Below are 17866 nucleotides of genomic sequence, written 5' to 3'. Positions count from 1 at the left end.
GAGTAAGCCAAAATCAGAATTCTCCCCTTTTCTCCTGCTTGTAATTTTTGGTATGATGATTAAAACAGTGTTTTCCAGTCCTGGTGCTTGGGACCCAAAGGGATGCAATTTGGTCACACTTGATTTGGACAGTCCAGTCGGGAAAGTCATTCTGTGGATAGATGCTTCAGGGTTAGGGTCATTTATCTAAATGTTTTATTTATTGAACCAGGCAAGTCAGTTAAGAACAAATTCTTATTTACAATGACTGCCTACACCAGCCAAAACCAGACAACGCTGGGCCAATTGTGTGCCACACTATGGGACTCCCAATCACGGCCGGTTGTGATACAGCTAGGATTTGAACCAGGGTGGCTGTAGTGACTCCTCTAGCACTGAGATGCAGTGCCTTAGACCACCGTGCCACTCGGGAGACCATGTTTAGATAAAGGCGTCAGCTGGCGCCTGCTTGCATACTCCCTTAAAATACCTTTTAATTGATTAACAAGAAAATGCCTCAATAGTACTGTTTGTCCATCTTGAGATGCCTCAAAATAGTTGATTAATCTAAGATAACTCTGTAATAAGTGTTTATGTTTTTGTAGAGGAGATCTTAGTCGTGCAATTTTACTCGTGCAAAATCTAACTAAGATGTTTGGTACGGTATTTCTCAAGTGAAAAAATGTGCATGAAAATGATTTGTCTCTAGTTGAATGACAACAAATACTTCCTTAAAGAATAGCTACTGTTGACCAATCACCAACTAAGGAGGTGAAGACTTCGTAATTTGTTTTTGTCAGAAACAGACGAAGAGGGTTAAGGGTAAGGATGGGGGTTAAGGTTAAGGTAAGGGCTAAGGTTAGGGATAGTAGATAGTTGGTTGAAACGTTACTGTTATAGTCTATAGATAGTCTGTAGAGCATCTACAGATGGACTATGCAAATAAAGTGTGACCTGATTTTTTTTAGTTGCTCTAGCACTAACTAACACACCTGATTTAACTAATACGCTCATCATTGAGCCTGAATCAGGTGTATTGCAGTACAGTAGTGATAGGGCAAAAACAGAAATGTCTACATTTTGATTCCCCAGTTCCAGGATTGGGAAACACTGACATAAAACATGAAAGCGAGATCTAATCAGCCCCCTTTACTCTCTGACGTGATGGATATTACTGCATCTGAAAGATGTGTCAATCCCTTTTGTCGACTTCTCTCTGGTTTGCGTACAAAGATTAGAGAGAAACTGATAAGGGCGCATGGAGCGAGGGACAGAGTGGTGGAGGGACAGAGAGAGCGAGAGAGACTGAGGGAGATAGATGTGTGGAGACATGAATAGCTTGCAGGTGTTTGGTGGAGAGCAGAGCGAGCGAATGGGGAGAGAGATAGAGAGATGGAGCAGTAGGTTGTTTTTCCCCACGCTGTCATTGTGATTTATGGGTGCTGGGTTTGAGCCCTCAAGTAGATATATCACTGTATATGTGATGAAGGTGATCATGTTGAAGCTGAAAGGGTAAGTAAACAAAGGATGATGGTGGTGCATGTCTGTATGCAGTACGGCTGCAGGATCTGAGAAAAAAATGGAATAATAAATCCATTAGGTTCTAATCTATGGATTTCACCTGACTGGGAATACAGATATGCAGCTGATGTTCACAGATATCTTTAAAAAAAATAAGGGGCGTGGATCAGAAAACCAGTCAGTATCTGGTGTGACCACCATTTGCCTCATAGAGTTGATCAGGCTGTTGATTATTGATTGTTTCCTGTGGAACGTTGTCCCATTCCTCTTCAATGGCTGTGTGAAGTTGCTGGATATTGGCTGGAACTGGAACATGCCATCGATAAAATGCAATTGTGTTTGTTGTATGTAGCTTATGCCTGTCCATACCATAACTCCACCTTCAACCATGGGGCACATTGATGTCAGCAAACCGCTCGTCCACACAACGCCATACACGTGGCCTGTAAGGCCGGTCTCTAAAACGACGTGGGAGGCGGAAATTAACATTATTTTCTCTGGAAACAGCTCTGGTGAACATTCCTGCAGTCAGCATGCCAATTGCACGCTCCCTCAAACATTTAGACATCTGTGGCATTGTGTTGTGTTACAAAACTGCACGTTTTAGAGTGGTCACCAACACAATGTAATGATCATGCTGTTTAATCAGCTTCTTGATATGCCACACCTATCAGGTGGATGGATTATCTTGGCAAATGATAAAATGCTCACTAACAGGTTTGTAAACAGATTTGTGCACATCATTTGTGAGAAATAAGCTTTTTGTGCATATGGAACATTTCTTGGATCTTTTATTTCAGCTCATGAAACATGGGACCAACACTTTACATGTTGTGTTTATATTTTTGCTCGGTGTATATGAAGAAGTTGCACGTCAATTTTGCAATAATAAAAAATAAATAAATAATTGTGCAGCCCTAATATGTAGGATACTTTAAATTAGTAAAATATAGTGTGAGGGACAGGGGGAGAAAGATCTTAACAGGAACAGACAAGGACCAAACAGAAAGGGAAGGTAAACATATAAATGCAAACTGAAAGAGAAAGTGAAGGGCAAGGGTAGGTGCAGGTGAGATAGAAGAAGAGCAAAGAAGGATAATAAATATAAGTGGAGAACATTCTTATACAGAATGTTCCTGACGAAACAACGTAGCAACTAAACAAATTCATTTAGGATATACATGTATGAAGACTTTTGCTAAAAGTAACATTTTTATTGTCATTATTTGAATCATCATTCTTAGTTCAGTTGACATGTTTTTTTTTATTTATTCTTGTCAAAGGTAAACACAATTCTTGTTGTCTCCAACGTTAGTAAATGCTTTTTTTAAATCCTAACATAAACTAACATTACTGAAGCACACACTCCCTCTCTCTCTCTCTCTCTCTCTCTCTCTCTCTCTCTCTCTCTCTCTCTCTCTCTCATACACGCTTGCATATTCAGATCCTACAAACAAGTCCTTCAACGAATACCAAAAGTCTAAAATGCACACATACTCAAAAGCGCGGACAATCACACTCCTAATACATACATAACTCACACAAACGTGCAAGGATATGCCTTTTCTCTCTCTCTCACGCACACATGCACACACACAAGCACACACACACACACACACACACACGCACACACACACACACACACACACACACACACACACACACACACACACACACACACACACATACATTCTGTCCCTACCTGTATGCATATAAAGTCACATTACAATGCACTATCCTCATTTCTTGTGTCAAAATGTTTAACTTCAGCACTTTAAGGGGTGACGTCTTTTATCCGGTATCACCTGTACTCTTATTTCCTCCGTGCTGTTGCCATACATTTTATGGTTAAATGTGATGCTTTTTAACAAGTGAGAAGAAGAGTTTTAAATCTCTCCTCAATAGTCTTAACCGGCACATATCCATGTACTGTACTTAACAGAAGCAAATGCTTTAGCAAAACAAAACAAAATTAGAGTTTGGCACAGTAGCTTAATGAAAAAAATACTTGAAAATGTACATAAATAAACAAGCAAATCAATAAGTAACGTGCTTAAACAATGAAAATGTTAATAAACCATACAGCATTGTCATCGATAATGCAATCCTGATATTGTCCGACTTTATAGTATAAAACAGTACATCAGAGGACTGCTGTCTGTTTGCACATTCACACATGTTTACAAAATGGCGGCTAAAGTAATCTGTGACACAAATCACAGTCAGGCACCTGTGGCACTCTGGCGACTGTTTTGGGTCGTTACCACGGTGGCTGGGATTGAAATAATGACCAGCCCTGATTCAGGAACCTTTAAAAGTGATGGGAATTTTTTTAAATAAATCAGGTCTGGATTTATAGGGAATTTGTTGTTGTGAAATGTTTCATATTGTAATTTGTGGTATTAGAAACCACTCTGTTGACTATTGATAAAATGTTGGTACCTGGAACCCTTTCAAAGTGTTGGGTAAATGGGTAAATGTATATAGCAAAAACACAGATGTGTGCTTCTGGAAATGCTATAAAAGCAAAGGTCCAGAGTCTCAGATCTAGGACAGATCTAGGACCAGTTCTTGGAGGGCACCGTCTATTTTGGCCTTTGGACCTTTCTATGCACCACAAAGCCAAGGTCAGAGAATATCTGGAGGAGATGGATAACGGTACTCGAAAGCCTTATAGAGATTTTCTCAAAATATTTCCAGTCAACACCACCAATGACAGTAAAAGAAGGGTTAACATCCGGTAGAATGGCAGCAGTGTAGAGAAATGGCTGCAAGTATATGGCATAGCACAGTACAGCGAATCTCAGGCAGAGTCCAGCATGGTCCACACTACTGCAGCACAGCCAAGTCCAGCTGAGTCCAGTCCTCAAAGCCCATTGGAGGCCTACAGTCTCCAGTCTATTGGTCACGCTCAGTGGAGCCCAGTCCATCCTACTCCACAGAGCTCAAAGGTTCTCCATATTGGGACTAGCTGAAGGCAATGTCATGTGAGTTCCTTAGCAGATGGACAGGCAGCCATACTCCTGTATGGTTGTGTACATCCCATTACAAATCCCACTGCACATGTCCTACTTTAACTGCATATGTGTAGCCAGAGGCAGCCTAGGTATGATGGAAGTATCATGTCTATAAGTCTGAATGCCATTTTCTCCTATTGGTCCTTGTGGTGGCATACCAAATACATGAAATGCGGTGGCACATATGCACATAGTGTATGCCTGACAACGCATGAACCGAAGACATCATGTCGCACAAACTGTGTACCAACGGTGATTAGAGGTGAGTTGAGATAGACTTGAAAAAGGGAAAGGAAAGTGAAAGGGGATACCTAGTCAGTTGCACAACTGAATTGTGTCTTCGCATTTAACCCCAACCCTGACTCAGAGAGGTGCAGGGGGCTGCCTTAATCTACGTCATCGGTACCTGGGGAGCAGTTGTTTTAGGGGATTAACTGCCTTGCTCAAGGGCAAAACAACAGATTTTAAAGGCCTCTCCTTAAGTGAGTACGATCCGAGAGTAAGTACTGTTTTTTATGGTTGTGTCGAATTGATTGTAATTCTGACTTTTTTGGGGTTGAATTATGTGTCATTTCCTTGGTTTACTCCCACTTTCTAATTGAACCCAGGGTTAGTGAATACAGAGCCCTTCAGGCCAAGCGGTCCAGGTATCCATGTGATGTCACTCGGGGAGACAGTTGCTAGGACACCAGAAGGGCGGAGATAAGCAATGTTGCCACGGTGAGCAGAAGGCGATCGCGTGATGGGCTGCTGCCACTGACGCTCTTCTCCAGTTTGGGAATTTCAGGGTTAAATTCATCTGGGGGGGGGGGGGGGGGGGGGGGGGGGGGGAGAGAGAGAGACCATCAAATTACACATTAACTCAATCAATCTACAGCCGATGTTGTGCAACGCATACAAATAATACAGAGAACAAACATAGAGCAAGTTAATACAAATCACCAATTATCATCAGCGCTGCTACATATGATGCCCTATTCCCTCTTGGGAGGAGGAATAAACACACTTTGTTGTTCATTTTTTAAGTGTATGGATCTTTTTATTCTACCGATTTAGCTTCATCTAGCAGGATTTGCAATTAAATGAAATTGCTATAGAACAAACCTAGTGATTAGGCACAAACGTACATTAGCTGGAGGGTAAGAGAAAGAGAGAGAACGGGGAAAAAATACATCTCATTCTCAATGTAAGCCTGGGATGTCTGAGAAGAATCCTGAGCCTCCCTATAGGCCCCTATGGGGACAGACAGTGAAGAGTTAACATGATTAGAGAAACACATACAAGGTGTGACACTGATACAGCGAGAATCCGAGTATAGACACAGAAGAATGACACTTGGCACCTGTCTCATTCCACTTTTTGTGGAAATGTCTGGAATTTGGTTTTCGTTGACTCAAGAGAAGAAACAGCATCCAACTCGACTGGTTTGACTGTGCTTCTGCCACGTCAAAGCCATTCATCGAAACATGTCTGTCGGCTACGACGATGACACATAGCCCTGACATCCACACCAGTGACATGGGTAAATAAAGTCATATGGTAAAGTGATAGGGCCTGAGTGCCTGTGGTAAACAGACTGTTCCAGCTGAAAGGTAGATTTACCCATAGAGTTAGATAGAGATAGGATATAACCCCTTTTAGCATGGACATTGCCATTGAGGGCTTCCACCATTTTAAAGTAGTCAACTGGGTGGGGATTCTTATGGGTGTGGAGCGATCAGCCAATGATCAGAGCATTGTCTTCTTCAAATTGGATGGCCCATGGTTACTAAATGGCTTTAAGCTATTTCACTGCCATCTAGTGGCCACAATAAATGAATGACACAAAATATTTGATTCAGGTCTCTAGCACTGCAGGTGGAGGTAAATCACCAATATTAGCTTTATGCTGTTTTCAAACACAAAAGAAAATAACATTGACTACTTTACCATAGAGATAGCCTCAATGGCGCTGCCCATGCTGTCACAGATGCAAAAATTGCACAAATACAAGGATGAGTCCTTTATCTAACTCTATGAGATTAGTTGACAAGGTATTTATCAGTATGTTATCTCAGTACGGGAGGGGCGTTGAGTGAGTTCGTACCATAGAATAGTGTTCCTGATTGTGTAAGGTAGTGCTAGCTAAACTGGAGCTGTTACAGTAGGTGTTCTCAGGGATGTAAACTGGAGCACTGCTCTAGGGTGTTCTTTGACTCACATACAGGTAAATGGAGACCCATCCAATAGGAAACATACTGTAAATATGACAGAAGAGGCAGTAAAAACACCAATCAGAAGAGAGAGAGGGTGGGGTAAAGCTAATCCAAGGCCAAGACAGGTCCAGTGGGTGAGCAAGTGGGCGATCTGTGTGGCTAGCAAGGCCATCAGGGTTACGCAAGTGTTTATGGGTCATGAGTCATGACTGCTACTGTGTCCTCTTTCTGTTGATGTCACTAATGTACAAAGTACAGAAGGATGCATTAGGATTCCCCAAGGCATTCTGGATTGTTTGGACTATGTGCGTTTACTTTCATTTTTTCTCCCTAAGCTCGGTCATGAGTTACGATGCTCTGTGGAGCCATCCAGGCACCATTGAGCCTTTCTCTCAGACTAGTCTTATAGCTCAGGGGCTCTTCCCCCCCTGTGCCCCGGTCTGAGTTTCCATCGCATGCGGGTCACACTCTTTTAGCCCCGTCTCAGCTGGCCACAAGCAGCCAAAGCTAAATGGTTCTCAACAAGAAAGGCTTTTGTGAGAGAGAGAGGGAGAGAGAGAGAGAGAGAGAGAGAGAGAGAGAGAGAGAGAGAGAGAGAGAGGGAGAGAGAGAGAGAGAGAGAGGACAAGGGTGTTTATATAACCACTCAATTGCACCATCGACTCATTCACCTCCACCTCCAAGTCTTTGGTAAACAGGAATCTTCCATTCATTAGAAGACCTAGGACACAATTGAGGAAGGACAACTGTGTGTGTGCGCATGTGTGTGTTTGAGAGAGAAAGAGTGACAGAGAGATAGAAAGAGAATGTGAGATGCAGAAAGAGATCGAGAGAGCATCAGGGAGAGTACTCACCGATGTTGTGTATTTTGATATTGGGCCTGAATGTGTAGTCAGGAGGGGTCTGACTGGAATCATCATCGTGGGAGACTTAGAGAGAGAGGAACACAAATACACAATGTTATTAAAATGCCCACATTACTTATTTTACACACTAACTGGGCGGCCACTGCACTGTTACTGCATCCCAAATGGTACCCTTTTCCCTACATAGTGCACTACTTTTGGTCAGGTCTCAAATGGCACCATATTCCCGATATTACCCGTCAAATGGCACCCTATTCCTTATACATTGCACTACTTAAATAGTGCTACATAGTGCACTCTATGGTCCCTGGTCAAAAGTAATGCACTATAAAGGAAATATGGTGCCATTCTGGACGCACATTGTGTGAATGCCAGTGACACTCCAGTCCAGTACATGAAGATATCCTATGAGGTGAAGCTATCGAGCAGAAGATGAAGGCACATTCACTGAGAGGGAAAGTATTACACACACTGATCGCCTTGACTTGGTATTACATTAACATCAGCTCAGTGAATTTCTAAATGAGAATGCACATTGCTTACCCATATAATATTGATAGGGAGCTACTGTACGGTGTGTTAATCTGTTAGATATGAGGCATATTGTAAGTGTGTGCATTTGTAGAGAAGAATGCTCTCGAAACAAACGGGATAGGGCAGAGATACAGTGGAATGAGAATAGCAGAGAACGTTTGGGTTCAGATGATAGGCTATTAAGCAGACCGTTCAGAGTGAAGGTTGTGGTTTATAAAGTAAACACTACCACACACATGCAATCACGCACGCACGGACGCACACATACAAACACACACACACACACACTTTCTACAAAAACACACAGGCACGCACACACACACACACACACACACACACTTTCTACAAAAACACACACGCACCCACACACACACACACACACACACACACACACACACACACACACACACTTTCTACAAAAACACACACACACGCACACATGCACGCACGCACGCACACACACACACACACACACACACACACACACACACACACACACACACACACACACACACACACACACACACACACACACACACACACAATCCGAGTGGACACTTCAATAGATTAGCCCTGACACTCAGAGAGGGGGTTAAGGTGATGTGTACACAGAAGCTGACACTGGCCTGAGTGTGGGATGTATTAATGGTGACAAGGTTAGAGAAGTAGGGGGAGCTTTCAGCACAGGGCTTTGATCAAAGGCCTGCAGGAGAGAGAGAGGCTACTGGAGTAAAAATAACACAGAACGTCACTATCAGAGAGAGCATCAACTATCAGAGAGATGAGCGAGAGGGGGAGATGTTGAGAATCGAGAGAGAGTGTGAGACAGAAACACAGAAACACAGAGAGCGTTGAGTGGGGGAGAGAGAGAGGGAAATAGAGAGAGGGGAGAGAGAGAGAAGAGGAATAGGGGAGAGAGAGGGAAAACGTCAGATAGAGAGAGAGCACATCAGGATCGAAGAGAGAGCATTCCTATCAAACACTGTCAGAGCACTGAGACCCAGAATAACACTGAACATCACTATCAAAGCCCTGGAAACATAGAATAACATAGAACATCATACAACCCTGGAACAGAGTGAGGTAGAAATAACCTCACTATAAGAACACTGGGAAAGCACTGTCAGAAGCTGTAGCCTCAGGTCTCTGTGTGTGTGTGTGTGTGCGTGTGTTTTCCTGCATTATCAGGATCCCAATGTCGTAACACTTCACCTTGATGTCCTGAAAAGGTAGGATTTTTTTTCCAGGTCCTGCATTTGTTCAAATGCTATTTTAAGCTTAAGGGTTAGGGTTTTGGGGTTAGGGTTAGGGTTAGGTTATGGCGGTTAGGGTTAAGTTTAGGGTTTTGGGGTTAGGGTTAGGTTTAGGGTTTTGGGGTTAGGGTTAGGGTTTTGGGGTTAGGGTTAGGGTTAGGTTTAGGGTTTTGGGGGTTGGGGTTAGGGTTAAGGGTTAGGGTTAGGGTTAGGTTTAGGGTTTCGGGGTTACGGTTAAGTTTAGGGTTTTTGGGGTTAGATTTAGGGTTTTGGGGTTAGGGTTAGGTTTAGGGTTTTGGGGTTAAGGTTAGGTTTAGGGTTTTGGGGTTAGGGTTAGGGTTCGGTTTAGGGGTTAGGGAAAATACGATTTTGCATGGTGAAAATGTCACAAAAACACAGCTGGGTGTGTGTGAGTGCCTGCGTGAGAGTGTGTCTGACTGTGTGTGTGTATGTATACGAGGAAGAGGGAGGAAGAAAGAAACAGAGAGAGAGACCCACCTGTGGAGCAGCAGACGTAGACTCTCAGTCTCAGGCAGCTGTGGCCGTGGTGATGGGTGGGCGTGGCTTCAACAGAATACAGATACACGTCAGCCATGTGCCATCTATAGGCCAGCCTATGAACTAACACTCAGAGTCTTTTCTGTGTTCCAAATGACACCCTATTCCCTACATAGTAGACTACTTTTGACCAGAGCCTATAGGCCCTGGTCAAAAATAGTGCACTAAACAGGGAATAGGATGCCATTTGGAACGAATTCAAAGTGAAATGTTAAACTGCTATTATTACAGCAGTTTAACACAGCTATTAGTGGTATGTTTATTCACAAGGAAGGAAGTATATTTAGGATTGTGGTGTAAGAGTTAAATGAACTAATGTAGTTCAACGACTCACAAAGATATGCTGTAATAGTCCAACTCTAATTTACTAAGGTATGTAGGTGGGTGCTACACATTGGTAATGGCTGAACTGAGTTCCCACTTACAATGTAAAGTACCTGCACTTGGTACACTTGGGAAAGCGCTATATAGATAGTCCATGCAATCCATTTCCATTACTCGACTACAACAATATATATATATATATATATATATAGAAGAGTACCTCAGCTCCACCACTTACAGATGTAGTAGTACAATCATCATTACATAAATATTGTACTCTTATATTATATTGCTTAGTATAGCAATATTCCACTCACATATGTAGTAATACTCGTGACCCACGTTGAACTCGTAGCCCAGGGAGAAGGCACTGTAGCGCTGGAACTTCTCAGAGAACTTGATGGGTGCGTGGGGCGCGTGCGGCCGGTTGCACTCCCAGCGCTTGAAGCCCATCTGGGGGTCGCAGGTGCGGTAGCCGCGGTAGCTGACCATGTAGAGGACGTACTGCTCAGCCACTGTGCGCTCCAGCGTCCCCCGCTGGCTAGTGGCGGTAGTGTTGTAATGCGGGCAGTAGATGTCCAGGTAGTCGTTCACTGCCACCTGCACTGTGTAGCCCTCCCTCCGTAGACTGGAGAGTGGGGAGACAGAGAGAGGGAGAGAGAGGGAGGGGGGGGTGAGAGCAGGAGGGACAGAGAGAGAGAGAGAGGAGAGAGTGAGAGAGTGAGAGAGGAGAGAGAGAGGAAGAAGAAATAAAGTCAGAAAAATAGGAGAGAAAGAGAGATGAGAGAGAATAAATACATGGATGAGTAACAGCATACTATAAAACTCACCCTGTTACAAAGAAGTGCTTTTAACAACAAAACTAGTGGCAACTGAGCTGCCACCAACACGAGGGAGATGAAAACAACTTTGCTGGAGTATTGAAACATCATCCTGAGATGTTTTGAATCAACACACATGGTGTGTTGTAACACCACCTCGCCAGGGACTGGGAGCACTACCAGCAATGGTTGAAAACACTGTTTTGGTGATTCGAGTTCTGTTTAAGGCAGGAATAAAGACCTTCTCTTTTGGTGTCTATTCCTCTCTCTATAGCTTCTCAACACTATCATGGTGTTTGAAATCCTGTCTAGTGCAGAATTAGATCACTTCTTCTAGACTATTTTAACGTTTAATGTTGATATCTACATAGTCTAGTTTTTAGTCTATTTTTAGTTCAGCATTATTGAGCACAGTGCTCAATAATGCACCAGCAAAAAACACATATTCTACAGCAAGTGTTACAGGATTTATTTACCTTTATTTAACTAGTTAAGAGCAAATTCTTATATACACAGCCTAGCAGCAGTGGGTTAACCACCTGTTCAGGGGCAGAACAACAGATTTGTACCTTGTCAGCTCGGGGATTTGAACTTGCAATCTTTCGGTTACTAGTCCAACGCTCTAACCACTAGGCTACCCTGTCTCCCCATGAGGATACACCTCATGGCACAACAGGCTGATTAATACTAATATAGAAGTTACTTTTCTTTCTTCGAACATACAACATTGTGTATAAGAATCCTAGTCTAAAAATGTTGGCTAGAGTCATGTGGCAAGATAGGAAGTGCAAGGAGATTAAAACCAGACTTCCAATGAGTTAAATCACAAAATGTTCTCCATGTTCATCTTCATAAACGATACTTACATTTTGAGCAACATTAAGTTGGATTTAGTATTACATTTTTGGGTAAAATGAACAAATTATTGAAATTACATTTATTTTGATTAAGTATAAAATATGTTGATTGTTCTTGTTTTTTCCAATTTCAATTCACCCCAGATTTTTTTTTACAGTTGTGGCTGTGTGGTTGAGTTGTCTAAAATTACAATGAAATTCCCGCATCCGCCTGTTCCACATTCACTACTCTGTCTCCTCCTGTTGCAAATCTCTCCAAATAAGGTACTTCTATTCTGTTTTGAAGCAAGTTCCGTGTGTCATCACTTTCAGTGGGTTAACATTGAAAACCTTTCAAACACCAGATATCAGTTTAGGTGTGCTACTTTTCATGTTTTGAGTCCCTGCCATTCTCATGACATAGTCTGGAGTGAAGCGGAAGAAGATCAGGTAATTGGCTAAGTGGCTCTTCTACCACAGGGAGGAGGGATACACTGACGTGAAGGGGCTAGGTTCCATGTGCCTGCGCTGACCGAACACACTGTACCAGTGTGTTAGCAGGTACAGAAGATCAATCTTGGGTTGGGCCATGTGAATTGTGCGCGTGTGTGCCTGCATCCATGCATGTGTGGTATACAGTCATCACTGTAAATCAAATCATACTTTATTAGTCTCTTAAACATGTTCAGCAGATGTTATTGCGGGTTTATCGAAATACTTGTGTTCCTGTAGCCTTAGGGGAGAAGATGATTGTGACATCATGTAACATCCTGCCACCATGACATGGCTTGACATCCCGCTGGGCAAAAACTGGTTTGAATCAACGTTGTTTCCACATAATTTCAACCAATAAATTCAATGTGACGATGTTGAATCAACGCGGACAACTGATTTGATGAGCAAAAAGTCATCAACGTGTACATTTTTTTGTCTGTGCCCAGTGGGCTGGCTGTTTATCATACTATGTATATTCATTATCGTAATTGTACGAAGTATTATTATACAAACTCATTACACCTATCCTGAAGGGATAGAGAGGACAATTGATGAGATGTGAGGAATCCTTAGCTGTGGGTGGGAATCTGTGTCAGGAGAAATGGCAGGGGAAATCTGAAACAACTACAGCTGTATTGACTATTACGTAACAGTAGGCGGCAGTATTGAGTTGCATTCAGCCCTAGGGTTTTCTCTCTCTCTCTCTCTCTCTTTTCTCTTACAATCGCACTCTCCTCTCTCACATACACACAAAATGAGCAGACGCACACGCACACGAGTGAAACCTCACGCGCGCGTGTGCGCCAGCGCACACAAGCGCACACACGTGCAATGCACGCAAACGCACACACCCACTCACACACACAATACTAGGTCAGTTCTCAAGAGAGATTATTATTCAATTAAAAAATGAGGATCAGAAATGTCACAACCCCTCTCTCTCCCTCTCTCATTATAGCGTAGTAGAGTAACTCCTTTTCTGTGTCTTTTCCTACTTCAGCCTCGCTCTGTCTCTCTTCATCTTTCCCCTTGTCCTCGTTTGCCATTACACACATGCTAAGACAGAGCAATATCATATCCCTTAACCACTGTTCTTTCCCTGCCATAAATCTTACAATATCTCCTCGCTCGTACCCCACTCCTCTCTCAGATGTTGGATGACAGATATTTGTCTCACAGTGTTGCAAAAAAGAAACAACACAGGCATGCTTCAAAGGGACTATATTTAGAGAGAGAGGGAGAGATGGGAGGGAGATTGGAAGATTTAAAAAATGAGAGAGGGGGAGAGGAAGGAAAACGAGAGGGGAAAGAGAGAGAGGGGGGACGAGATAGAGAGAGAGAGAGAGAGAGAGAGAGAGAGAGAGAGAGAGAGATTGAGGGGAAGAGGTGAGAGGGAGGAAAATAGAGTAAGAGACCTGTAAGAGGGAAAGGAAGAGGAAAGATGGAGAATGTGATTACGGGGAATCATGGACGCAAATGGGATAGAAATGCATAGGGAAAGGAGCTTCTGTCATTGAGAGAGTAGGGGGAAAGAAAGGAGATAGGGTGTGCATTTGCAAGTGTGTGTGTGTGTGTGTGTGTATGTGTACATGTGGGTGTGTGTGTGAGCATATTTGTACGTGTGTGCGTGTTGAACCCTGCTTTAGCAGCGCACTCTACGCATAACATAACATAAGAATTAGATCCCAGTTCCATCACAAAGGTCACCGACAGAGTCAGAGGTGGGAAGTGGGAGGAGGAGGAGGGAGGAGGAGGGAGATGGACAAGGATGTTCAATAGGTGTGTGGAGTCAAAAATGTATATAAGCAGTCCACTTGGTGACACGTGAGCTGGTGAGGCAAGGAGGGGAGGAGGGCAGAAGATGTAACAACAAATAGAGGGAGAAAGGAAGATGGGGAGCGCTAGTGGGGGAATCTAAACAGGAGAAAGAGATACAGCGAAGAAGACAAACAAGTGAAAACAAAATGGAGAGAAAGGGAGGCAGAGGGAGAGACAGAGATGTAGTGCACCCCAGGGATACACATATAGTATGTAGTAAAGTGCACGGGGGAAAAAGAGTGATGGTGCCGCTCTTTCTCTTCCTCTCCCTTTCCAATCCCGCTGTGCCTTGTCTCTGTGTCGTTTCTGCTGTATCATCATCCTCTTCCTATGCGTGGGAAAGCACTCCTCGTTAGTACAGCCGACACAAGCTGGTGAAGACAGCCTAGAGAGAGGGGAGCGAGGGGGAGAGACGAGAGACAAAGACAAAGAGAGCACTACTGTACCTTCCACCACTGTCTTCACTAAAACGTATTTTGAGAATGCAGCCGCTTTCAATGAATGACAAAGAAACTGCAAACAGACAACAGTGGACAGAAACTAAGGGTCTGCTTCCGCAGTGGAAGATCTATATTAAAATCCCATTTACAACTAAACCGACCACCATTGTGAATGAGCATAAACAAAATGGCCATTACTGTTACGTCACTGTCAGTACCGTCACAGTAACAGCATTGACTGTTAGTAACAGTAGATCACTAGCCTGACGACTCACACTAAATTATTCCGCTGCTCTGACATTCGCTACATACTTTAGTCCGAGACTGCCATCATTGAAGTCGTTTATGGTGACGTGGGGCACGAGGGGCATTGCATAAAACAAAGTAATCAGTGATTATATAGTCTCCCGTCAGAGCATCAAAACTAATTTTCAAACCCTTTCAAAGCTTTACCCACGTGTGTTCTGGCTCTTGCCCAACCCATCGTTTTCTGGACCAATCAGACGGACCCGAATGTGTCAGGGAGGTACTCAAATCCAGAATCATTTTGGAGATGAAACTAACGTCTGTGGGCGTGGCGTAGCGTTTGGCTGGAGCAAGGAGTCTGGGTAGCCAGGCAATGTCTTACCAACATATCCAACCAAACCTTTCAATATTTGATATGCATACACAAAATGGTCAACACAGTGACATGATTCATTACCACTATAGCCTAGTGGTAATAGCCTAGTGGTAGCCTAGTTGTTAGAGCGTTGGGCCAGTAACCGAAAGGTTGCTGGATTGAATCTTCGAGCTGACAAGCTGAAAAATTGGTCGTTCTGCCCCTGAACAAGGCAGTTTAACACACTCATCCCTGGTAGGCCGTCATTGTAAATAATTATTTGTTCTTAACTGACTTGACTAGTTAAAGGTTAAGTAACAATATATATATTACATGGTTCATTATCGTTACATTCATGTCAATATCTGTATTGTATCTGTATGCCGCTCACATTCAGGTTGGTTTCTTAGTCTGACCATCAAACAACCTTCATTCAATCACAAGGAAACCATCAAGACATCATCAATGATCTCCCTCAAGGTCACCATGAAGGATTTACAGGTTAAACCCATGTACTAAATGCACCCGTAACATAGTGATGCAGAAACAATTTCTTCCTCTGCTAGCGAGACAGGGACAGCCTCTGTTGCTTTTCCTCGTACCTCAGCACCAAAAGTAATTTCATCATCTCCAAGTAAAAGTACACACTGTCTCCAGCCAATCCTCCCTCTGCTGATTGGGTTAGCCTCGCAATTAGCGCGCAGTTTACTGTGTTTCGATCTAAAATGGAGGCTGAAAACAAGTGCTGAGGCGTGGGGAAAAAAGAGCTAGACGCTGCAGCCTTTCAGGCCTGGGATTACCCCTAGATCTGACTGGAGTAATAGTGATGATTCAGAGATGACTCAGGGTGGTGGTGGAGGATGCTGCTCTACACTTTACACACGCACGCACGCACGCACACACACACACACACACACAGGCACACACACACGCACGCGCACACACACACACACACACACACACACACACACACACACACACACACACACACACACACAGACACAGACACACACACACACACACACACACACACACACACACACACACACACACACACAGCACTAGTCTGTGTATTTCTGTCTGACTGCACACATTAGGGAAACAGGTCCCCATAGCTAGTGGAGCCAGGTTTGGCTGCAGATTGGAGCTACTCTATGAATACCGTGCAATGACTGTAGTGATGCCAGTATATGGCAGAGTCTCTCTCAGGCAAAACAACTAATAGAGGGGGCAGATGGAAACGAAGTCCGCTCTTTGATTGGTGGAGAGCTGATAGTAAAAGACCACTAGGTGATGTCACACCACAACAAATAAATACCAGGCTTTGACTTTCTTCACAGGTTACTTTAGAAGTACAGGACTACTAGCCTATAATCATTTATTTTCTATCAACAGAGGTATGAGAGGAGTGTATGACCGCATCTTATTCCCTATATTGTGCACTACCTCTGACCAGGGCCAGGTTTTCCATAAGCATCAATGTTAGAACCTTAAGATGCCTTTGGGAAACTGGACACAGAGCCATATGGGCTCTGGTCAAAAGTAGTGCACTATATAAGGAATGGAATGCCATTTGGGACACAACCCTTATCTCTGAAGGTGAGTCTCTAATTGTGAGCGGATTTTAAAGGCCACTGGCTCACCTCTATTTATTTTCCAAGTGCCTCCTGATGAAAAGCAGATCTCATTCTCTCTCTTTCTTTATCCATTCCCTCGTTCTCTCAGAAGAGCTGTGTTGATACCAATACAAAAGGTTCGCTCCGCTCGCTTTCTGAGAACGCGCTCTAAATGAGTTGTGTCAGAGAATGGAGGCTCTCATCACAGTGAATTCTCCACAGTGCCCACCTCAGTGGGAATGTCAGGCACATGTGTTGCGGCAGAGGCGTACGAGAGCACAGTGCTCATCCTGTAGACGTGTCTCCTCTCAGGCCACAGGCCACATTGATGAGACAACTGTGTAGAAGAGCCAAGGGGTAAGAGAAGTCTTGGGGGAGGTATGTGGACACTCATACTCGCACAGACATGTGCGCACACTAGGACACACAGACGCATGCACGACAGCAGCACTTACGCATTCAAACACACATTTCAAATACTTCATTTGAATCCACAAATCACATTACAGTCAAGAAGGATTCAAACATTTCAAAGGACACAGACATCTGGACACTACAGATGGCACCTTCTTCTCCACATAGCAAGGCTGCCCATGAACGCTGACACGGAGCAGTACCTCGCTATTTGTCTAATGCAGATCTGCAATCTGAAGGCCACGCACTGTCAGCCTATGTACACTGAACGAGAATATAAACGCAACATGTAAAATGTTTTGTGAGCTGAAATAAAAGATCCCCGAAATTTTCCAGCTTATTTCGCTCGCATTTTGTGCACAAATTTGTTTATATCCCTGTTGGTGAGCATTTCTGATAAACCACACTTGACAGGTGTGGCATATCAAGAAGCTGATTAAACAGCATGCTCATAACACAGGTGCACCTTGTGCTGTGGACAATAAAAGGCCACTAAAATGTGCAGTTTTGTAACACAACACAATGCCACCAATGTCTAATTATTCATCTTTTTTACTTTTATCCCCAATTATCCCCTA

General features: G+C 43.5%; 1 protein-coding gene across 3 annotated transcripts in view; it reads right to left on the bottom strand.

The window, feature by feature from the left end:
• Positions 1-2693: 2693 nt before the first annotated feature.
• Positions 2694-17866, bottom strand: part of LOC110496002 (ephrin-A3) — a 153704-nt gene continuing 138531 nt past the window's right edge. For all 3 annotated transcript variants that reach the window (XM_090208387.1, XM_090208388.1, XM_036952490.2), the window contains exons 2-5: positions 10565-10875; positions 9864-9929; positions 7567-7641; positions 2694-5316 (exon numbers count right to left, since the gene is read on the bottom strand). In XM_090208387.1, the coding sequence (XP_090064513.1) occupies positions 5198-5316; positions 7567-7641; positions 9864-9929; positions 10565-10875 (571 nt within the window). In that variant the 3' untranslated portion in view covers positions 2694-5197. The remainder of the gene's footprint in view (positions 5317-7566; positions 7642-9863; positions 9930-10564; positions 10876-17866) is intronic.

Source organism: Oncorhynchus mykiss, chromosome 18, assembly GCF_057628025.1.
Source record: "Oncorhynchus mykiss isolate SJ-2025 chromosome 18, ASM5762802v1, whole genome shotgun sequence".
NCBI classification, from domain to species: Eukaryota; Metazoa; Chordata; class Actinopteri; order Salmoniformes; family Salmonidae; genus Oncorhynchus; species Oncorhynchus mykiss.
This window is presented reverse-complemented; position numbering and strand designations above follow the sequence as displayed.